The sequence below is a fragment of the Glycine soja genome, chromosome 3 (genome assembly GCF_004193775.1).
Source record: "Glycine soja cultivar W05 chromosome 3, ASM419377v2, whole genome shotgun sequence".
Lineage (NCBI taxonomy): Eukaryota > Viridiplantae > Streptophyta > Magnoliopsida > Fabales > Fabaceae > Glycine > Glycine soja.
Genome location: NC_041004.1, coordinates 18,504,274 through 18,514,364, shown reverse-complemented (window position 1 = coordinate 18,514,364; position 10,091 = coordinate 18,504,274). Strand labels below are relative to the sequence as shown.

Here is a 10,091-nt window from a genome sequence, read left to right as displayed (position 1 = left end):
ACATATATTCTTATTATTTTAAATTATAACACAAAATGTTTATGATTTTTAAATCAAAATTAATCAGATTAACTTATTTTCAATATTTTTGTTTTTAGAAAAAATAAAAATAAGAAGTCAAAACAAACATATTTTTTAAATTTTGAAAATTTAAAAATGAAAATTGTTTTAAAAAAATAAAAAATAAAAAATAAAATGAAAATAGAAAACGCCTCATCAAACCAAGCTCCACCTAAACTTTCTCGTGCCGAAAAATTCAATGAAAGAAAAAAAGTGTCATTTTGTATAAAATAAAAGTCTTAACAAATCACATGTACACTGGAAAAGAAGGTTGAAACAATTTATTTAGGTTAACCAGGTTGCATTAAATGCAATATAAAAATTGATTATTTCAGATCAAATCTGTGTGGATTGAGTCAAGTGATAAAGTTAATATTTTTTTTCCTTTGTTTTTGTTTAAAGTTTACTTGATGAGCATCATTAAAACTGGTGTATAATATGAGGGGATTAAATGTTGCGGAGATTTTTACTAATGAATCATGATAAATTTCACAAGTGAACTAATATCACACACTATAATTCAAAATCTTTAGTTTCATGTTTATGATTTTTTTCTTTATTTATATGGTATTTAACTTTTTTATTTTTATTCATTGTAAAATTTTAGTTTACACTTATATTTTAATAATCTCTTCCTCAAGTAAATTTCTTTCACATGATAATTTCTCTTTGAGCGAAAATTATTTTTAATTTAAAGTATCCAATGATGTCCATAAAGTTACTTAACCCTAACTTGACCCAATTCACGTAATCATTTCTCTCAACATGCTCTATACTTGTATTTCAATAGAACCAATATTATCTCGTGTTAAAGTATTTGAAAAAAAATAATATCAAATTTATAAAGTGATGTAGTTTGAGTTTGATTGTTTGAGAAGGAGTACATACATGGTGCTCAAACCAATTAAGATATTTTTTTTATTATATTTGAAAACTGAAATAAATTTCACCACCTAACTCCACCTATGTTTTATAAATTGGTTTTAATGAGGTTGCATGGCTAGCTGAGACAAGACCCGTAATAGCCTCTTAATTAAAACTGGTTTGTCTCATTTAACCTCTTGTACTCAATTATTATGCACATAGATTATAAACTTCGATATAAACTCGAGAAGATATGCTCCACCGAAAAAAGATATCGGGAAAATATAATGTGTTACCACAAGGGCATGGATGAATTTTAATTTAATTAATGATTTTAAGTTTGAGTTTTAGACCTGTATTAAATTTTAGACATGTAATTGTGATAAATATTTTATGGAAAAGTTTTATTGTCAGTAAAAATTTTACTCACATCCCATAAAAGATACGTGTGGTATATACAATAAAAACATATATAATGTGCTACTCGTGTAGACTAGGAAATATGAACATGTATGTAGGAGATACAGAGATATCTGCTGTCGTTAAACCTCTTAAAAGTAATGATGATTGCATGCATTATACAAATCTTCTGATGAGAATTTATCTCTAATAAACTCATTGCTCGAACCACCCTGTTGGGCCAACAGTACTTTGCAGCAGAAAATTCTGAAAACCAACAAAAAGTAGATAATAATAACTACGGTTACACTATGACAGCACATACCAGTGCAAGTGAAGAGATAAGCGTAGTAAAGAACAGCTAGCTGTAGGCCATGTTGCATTTAAAACACAGTAACACCAATAAAAATAATTGAAGCTCTTATCAGTTCTAGCTAGCTGGTGTAGTTCAATTTTGATACTTTGTAACATTATCAGTCAGTTGCAATTCGGCACATTGTTAGAATTGACTGTAAGTAGTAAATTTAAAAGTAAAAACATTGTTTTGTATTACGAGATAATACATGATTGAGAGTGAACATACAACAATAATTGAGCATTATATAAGATTATAATTAAGTCAATTAATTGTGTATAGTTGTATAATAAGCTATATTATAGCTGTTGATTTGGTTTGTACACTAATCTTATTAAGGTTAGATCTTGGTCATGGATTTTAGGGGGGGGGGGGGGGGGGGGGGGGGGGGCTGTTTAATGTTTATTTTCGGATTGGTGTGACTCCTATTCACTATATATAGAAAATAATACTACTTTATATATTCTTAATTATAAATCTCTTTTCAAAAATTTATTTATTCCTTTATATATATATATATATATATATATATATATATATATATATTAATTTTTAAATGCATTGATTATTTTTTCTCCTAAATATTGTTAATTATTATTTTTTAAAAAATTATTTATTCCTTTATATATATATATTTTTAATTTTTAAATGTATTGATTATTTTTTTCTCCTAAACATTGTTAATTATTATTTTAAAAAATTAATGAAAAATAATTAAATAGATAGAAAAATAAAAAGGATAATTTTAAAATAATAGTACAAATAATTAAAATATTTAATTCAATTAACTAAGTTAATCATTTTTCTTAAGAGACATGAATTAATTGAAATTATCTTATAATTAAAAATATAATTAATTTAGTTAATTATATTAAATTTGTCAATTATTTATACTATTATTATAAAATAATCTTTTTCTTATCTTTTTCTTCACTTAATTACTTTTCAATAATGTAGAGAGAATGTTTAAGTACGAATGTATAAAAATAATAATAAATACATCTAAATATTAGATAATAATCTTGAATAAAAGACAAACAAATTTCAAAAAATAAACTTATTAAAAAAGGAGGGGAGTATATAACAAGGATACATAAAGGTTTAAAAAAATGGTTGTTGATTCGTACGGTTCCTTCATATTGTGAAAAATTACCGACAAATACAATTAATTCAGCTTTTTTTATGTTGCACCCAAATTACGATCACAGACAACCCAAAAATTTTGATGTTACACTCAAAAACACCATCGGACCGTTTTATGAAACTTTGATTGAGCATCATTTAAGTCATCACTTAATTCTGCTTTCTTGTTGATGTGTAGATCTAGAATCTTATTTTGGAGATTTAAGTAGTGTGCATGCACTATTCACTGTAGGCCATGTTGAATTTTACACAGTCGCACCGTTAAGTACAATTGAACCTCTGTAAAATTGTACACATAGCTCAATTTTTATGAACGATTTAAAACATTATCACCAGCTACACATTGTTCATTATTACCTAGCTAGAAGAGAAACTTTAAATAATTCGTTCTAAAATTAAAAAAAAATCCAATAACTTCAACAATATTATTTTTTTATCAACAAATATTAATTTTATTAGTTTTATTAGAAATATCAGTTGATAAGATATAAATTTGTGATCTTTCCTTTTATTCTTCTCCAATCATGCCAATCTTATATCTCTACTTTGATAATAGAATTTAATGATCATTATAATAAAAAACACTTTTACACCATTATTCATTATTAATTATAATTCACTTTAATGTGATTTTTAAAGTAGTTATTATAAAAGTTAAAAAATTTATCATATTGGATATAATATAAAATTTTTATAGTGCCAATGAGTGTATAATTTCTTATCTTACAATATTAGTATGCTTGTAAAAAACGTTTTCAGGCATTATTATAATGACACCATTTCTTTTTCTTCTAGTGGTAGCCAAAGCCATAATTTAATTAGCCACAACAAAGATCACAACAATTGTTCGAGAACATTATATAAGCCACCTAACATTCCCGTTCAGAAGCAGGATCACAGTAGGAGATAAGGAGAGCATTCACCATTTTCTTGTGGTTTGGTTTCCTAGAGACACTAAGTACTCCCATGGAACAAAACAACAAAAGCCTTGTTTCTTCTAAATTCTTATGTTTATGTTTGTTGATCACCTTGATCAGCATTATTGTTGCTCCACAAGCGGAAGCAGCACGAGCATTTTTCGTGTTTGGCGATTCGCTTGTAGACAACGGGAACAACAATTTCTTGGCCACCACGGCGCGTGCCGATTCATATCCTTATGGCATTGATTCTGCATCTCATAGAGCCTCTGGTCGTTTCTCCAATGGCCTCAACATGCCTGACCTTATCAGTTGAGTGCTCATGCATGCTATATGTTATTAATTTTGCCGTAGAATTATGTTTTTGATTCCTTCCAAAATTTTCAAAGTTCAATTTTAGTTTCTTTAAAAGTGTTTTTTTTTTTCTTTCATTTTTCTCCCTCCAAAATGTTTATCTTTTGTTCTTCAAAATGCATTTACTTTTGAGGCTCAAAAAGTGTTTTAGATAATACTTTATAGAGGGTGAAAACAATTTAGATAGTAAGTGAGATAAAAAAGTAAACATTTCAAAATTAGAGGGGTTAAAATTGGAAATTTTAGAAGGATCAGAAGCAAATTTAATTCTTGATTTTTTTTGTAACCTCATTTTATAGTTATTTTTAGTTGCTTTCTTCTTAACATTTTGTTTTAATTTATACCTATATGTGAGCATTTTTAATCCGCGGGTATATAGATAAACTGTTTAATCTTTTAAGCCATGCATATAAACCGTGTCATGTATGTAGGTGAGAAAATTGGCTCAGAACCCACATTACCATATTTGAGTCCACAGCTCAATGGTGAAAGGCTGCTTGTTGGTGCAAACTTTGCTTCTGCTGGGATAGGAATTCTCAACGACACTGGAATTCAGTTTGTAAGTCAAAAATAGACTCACGCACACGTACACATATATATTTTAGTAATAATATTACAATGAATTATTGATATTATTCTTTCAAAAATAGACTTAATGTGTGGAAATTTATTAAAAATCATCAATGTTAATGGGTCACACTTATAAATTAAGGGAGAGAATCGTTAAATGAAAATAGAATTCACTAAAATTGGTCATTTTTCAATGAATTTTAAGGAGTGCTAGAAAATAGTGTTTCTAATATTCCTGTAATAATATATTGCTGATTAAAGTTTAATAAGAGAATCAATGTGACCATTAAGCAGTTATCTATCTAACTATCTACATTTTCATTTTCAGATAAACATAATCCGAATTACAGAACAATTGGCATACTTCAAACAGTATCAGCAGAGGGTGAGTGCACTAATTGGAGAAGAGCAGACTCGAAATTTAGTGAACAAAGCATTGGTGCTCATAACCTTAGGTGGCAATGATTTTGTCAACAACTATTATTTGGTTCCTTTCTCTGCCAGATCCCGCGAATATGCTCTTCCAGACTACGTTGTCTTCCTCATTTCGGAGTATCGTAAAATTCTTGCGGTATCCCATCCTTCTACTCTGCTTGTATTTAGGTTAATATTTTTTTATTCATGGAAATTAAACAAGATATCAAAAGATTTACAACCCACAAATATATTTCTTTTATTTATTGCTGAGTAAAATAATGTTACATTTTTATAGGTCATGATCGATACATATCGATACTTTTGAGAGAAAGAGATAGATAAGTATGATGAATGATAATGTAAGAAAAAAAAAAGACGAAAAGAAATGATAGCTAGGTGTTAATAAAATATTTAATATATGAAAAGTTTATATATCATTACTATTTTTTCTTGAACCATAACTGCTGCTACAGCCTGACATGAGTGGGTCATGTAACCATAAAAGGACGTACAATGGCTGAAAAAATGAGGGAAAAAAAAGGAAAATTGCATCTAATAATCAACTTAGAAAAATAAATATGATTGTTTATATCCTCATACAAATTTTTTTCTAATTTTCCTAAACGTTATAAAAAAAATTAAATAAAAAGTTTATATACACATTCAATTTGTTTAAAATATATACACAAAATGAAATATGTTCTTGGCTAGGTAAGAATGATTGGAAAAGAATGTTATACAAGAATTTAAATTTATTCGTACATGTGAAATTTTCTGAAATGGAATAATAAACTCTCAAATATTTCTTTAAGAGGTTACATCAGTTATTATAAAAATCAATCAAGAAAACTTGTGAATATACAATTTTTTTTATTTTTTTTATTAGTAGTGAATATTACTTCATCATATCTTATGAGAGTACTTAGCACTTAGCAGTTAATAAATGTTTCACAATAACAGAATTCAAGAGGACCATAGCAACTCTCTCAAAAAAAACAGACAGCGTATTACTACTATTTTAATTATATGGGAGAAGATCCTCTCATGTATGTTATGATAGGTCATGATTGAGATGTAGACTTTGTAAGTAGCATGTTATGTTGAGATTCATTTGGTAGTTGAAGGCAGCGTGCATTTTGCTGATTGATATTAAAACCCACATGAATTCTGTCACTCAAAATGCGATGTAAGCATTAGTGAGCACAACCATTTTACATATGGATAATTAATGCGTGCCGTCTTCTCTCTCTCTTGGTATTTCGATTTTAGGCATTTATAGTTTATTTACCTATATTAATTAATGTATTTAGTTCCTCTAGCAGCATTTCTCTTAAACTTCTCTCTCTTTTTCTTATTTTGCTATTCTCTCTCCTACCTTAATTTCCATCATAAGGATCCAACAATAAGTCAAGTTTAAAATAATTTTTTTATAGAGGGACTTTTTATACATTAAAAAATAGAGATTATATCAAGTTTTTCACAGATATATATGATCTTTTTTATTAAAAAAATTAATAATATTTTTTTGTTGGTGAAATTTAGGTAATTTTGCTCACCATGTTTTTCTTCTAAAAAAGCATAGAGTAGAAGAGAATTCATGTTGTAAGTAGTGTTTTTGACTCAGATGAAATTTTAAGATACCTTTACATTATAGAATTAATATCCAATTTGAGATTTATTTATATTTAAACTTCTTTATTCTTTCTCAAATATATGTTTAGAAGCTCAAATTTTATCTCTACGAAAAATTTATTAGATAGTTTTAGATCATCACATATCCATATTTTTTACTCATCTCTACAAAACAAGTATTCAAGTTTTATTTATCATGTAAAAAGATATTTGTAAAAATTAATTACTTAAAAAATATTCCTCCATGTGTTGCTAACTAAGCTATATCTCCTGGAATGATTTTTGTTCTGTACTAATATGTTATAACAAACAATTGAAGATTGTTGAGGCATTTTTGTAATAATCAAAATCAATAATGATTGATACAAGTGAGAGAGATTTGTGTCTCTTAATCAAGTAATCCAAGATTCAAATTCTGATTTATGAAATAAATTATATTAAAAAAAGAAACATTTATCTTATATGTGTATTCGTCATTCGAGACAAAAATTTGTTATTACTTAAAAAAAAATGGTATCAATACCATGTATAACAAAGAAAAAAAAGAATCTTACAACAATCAATTAAATATTTTTGTTGTGTGTTGTAACAAGGAAATTAATAAATGCACTTTGGCAGAATCTGTATGAATTGGGGGCACGAAGGGTTCTAGTGACAGGCACGGGACCACTGGGTTGCGTGCCAGCAGAATTGGCTATGCACAGCCAAAACGGAGAATGTGCGACTGAGCTGCAACGAGCCGTTAACCTGTTCAATCCTCAACTCGTCCAACTACTGCACGAACTTAACACTCAAATTGGCTCCGATGTCTTCATTTCCGCAAACGCCTTCACCATGCATTTGGATTTCGTTAGTAACCCACAAGCCTATGGTATGTTATCGATCTATGTCATTAACCTTTGCTTTTGTGTTCTAATATGGTAAATCCTTCCTGTTTCCAATTAGAATTAAATTATGATATGAAACATAAGTTTAGTTTGATAGTAAAAAGGTGAAAGAAGGGAGGAATAAGTTGCATCTTTTTTCTAACAAAAATTAACAAATAAATAACTAATATTTATTGATAAAAAAATTAAATTATGATATATGATTAGTGTCAATATATTTTTTTTAGCAAATTTTGTAATTACAGAGAGAAAGTTTTTTTCTTAATTTAATTTCTTTTGAACCCAAAAATAATTAGTTAATAATGGCATATTTGACACACAAGTTTTTTGAATTTAATTGATATAGATTGACATTGACAATGTAAAAATCTTTTACACTTTTAACTAATCACAAAATTTCATATCTTAAAAAAGTTAAAGTCTTATTTTAACTACTTAAAAGTTATACGTATATACTATAAATTGTGATAGGTTAACAATATAAAAAATAAATTTTACATTTAACGTGTATAATAATTAAACTTTTTTCATTACCAAAAATGCGTGTGAAATGCACCTTGAAAAGAAAACAATATGTTGAGAAACTCTATAATACGAGAAATTAAGAAGAATGAGAGCTTCACACTCTTTAAATTAGAGTTTTTAATTTATACTGTGAGGAAATAATTTAATGAAGGAAGCTTATTTAATAATGTTTATAAGTATAAAAGATAATATTTTCTTTAAATGTGTTCATTACCTTATGATAAATAATTCAGAGTGTGTAATTTGCAACACTGATTAACTGAAAAGTTAATATACAATAATATATATTTAACATGTTGACAGTTAAAAAAAAGGGTTGAAATCGAATGATTCATCTGTTGATTTGAACATATTTCATTTTCTTATCCACATGCAAGTATCAACTTCAGAGAATTTCCTTATTTTATATAAAAAAAACTGCAAAAGTCTGAAAAATAAAATAAAAGGAGAAGATATTTAAGAACGATTGGCTGCATTTATTTACCATACCCAAAATAAACTGTTTTGTAAAAATCAGGTTAAATGGTGTGGGGTATTTGGCTACAGGGGACGGGGACCATGACATATAATGGTTGCTCTGGCCTATGGTCGATAACAATTAACAAGACATATTTAAGAAGCTTGGTGGCTTCCCTCAGTAAATTCTAGTGTGGTCATGCTTGCTGTAAACATTAATATTACCACGTGGGATTCTTGCTTATATGAAAATGAGAAATTCTTTACTTTATTGACTGTATACTCTCTCAATATACTAATTTTTAACCCATGAACTTCGTGATCAATAATGAAAATGTGTTAAAAAAAACTTAAAATATAACTTTGGTTTCTCATTTGATTTTTTTTTCCCTTTGATTATTTAAATTTGAAAAGTTCTCTTAGAATGTATTATTAAATCAAGTTAGTCTTCTTTTATCTAACTGCCTCACTAGTTAAGTTGATGACACATGACAATTAACTAAAATAAACATCATTTGTAAAAAAAGTGACGGAAGAATTTTGGTCTTACATAATATTTTAAGATACCAAAAGGAAAATTTTTTAAATTTAAGAGATCAAGCTAAAACAAACAATTTTAGAAAAAGAATCAAAATAATATTTTAACTAAAACAGAGTGTTAACATTGTTCTTGCTATCATTTCAGTGTGTGTTGAGACACACGTTCGAGACTCAAAAATTTCTCTTTAATAAAAACACAAACTACTAAAATTGTAACTTTTACTTAGATGAGAATCAAGTATTCCTGATGTAAAACCAAATAAAAACCCAATTATGCTTTTCAACTAACTTTTGTTGATTTAATAATTTGAGAAATCGGCGTGAAGCATAATTGCTAAGCAAAGTTCCAATTTGAAAGCATGTATTAACCTTTTTATTCCACACACAGGGTTTGTCACGTCAAAAGTAGCATGCTGTGGTCAAGGAGCATACAATGGAATCGGACTCTGCACTCCAGCTTCAAACTTGTGCCCAAACAGGGATTTATATGCATTTTGGGACCCCTTCCATCCATCAGAGAGAGCAAATAGATTGATCGTGGATAAATTCATGACTGGATCCACCGAATACATGCACCCTATGAACCTTAGTACAATTATTGCTTTAGATTCTACAACCTAATGCACCATTACTGTATGAGTTGTCTTCTTTTCTTGTCTATGCACACCTAGTTCCTACAAGATATTGTATTTTTCTTGAATGTTTAAAACTATGACGTTAATTACTTAAGTATTATTTTTTTTTTTATCGGTGTTCAAATTAACTTGCCAACTTGTTATATGTGCAAATTTTAAAAAATTAATTCGCAGCACGAATGTGTGTTGAATAACAGGACATATATTGTTGTTCTTTTTTTTGGTGATTAAATACCAGAGGATTAAAAACCTCTGGGAGACAAGCACATAGAATCATATCTCAACACAGCAGCAATACAATCTGATCTAACTTCAATTAAGCTCAAAGCTCTCTTAG

The 10,091-nt window shown here is 27.9% G+C and overlaps 1 protein-coding gene across 1 annotated transcript; it reads left to right on the top strand.

The window, feature by feature from the left end:
- The first annotated feature begins 3,689 nt into the window (after positions 1 to 3,689).
- Positions 3,690 to 9,864, top strand: LOC114406245 (GDSL esterase/lipase At5g33370-like). The gene is made up of 5 exons (XM_028368891.1): positions 3,690 to 4,049; positions 4,524 to 4,651; positions 4,991 to 5,233; positions 7,330 to 7,582; positions 9,508 to 9,864. The coding sequence occupies exons 1-5, from the start codon at positions 3,788 to 3,790 to the stop codon at positions 9,738 to 9,740; spliced, it is 1,119 nt and encodes a 372-aa protein (XP_028224692.1). The 5' UTR covers positions 3,690 to 3,787; the 3' UTR covers positions 9,741 to 9,864.
- The last annotated feature ends 227 nt before the right edge of the window (positions 9,865 to 10,091 follow it).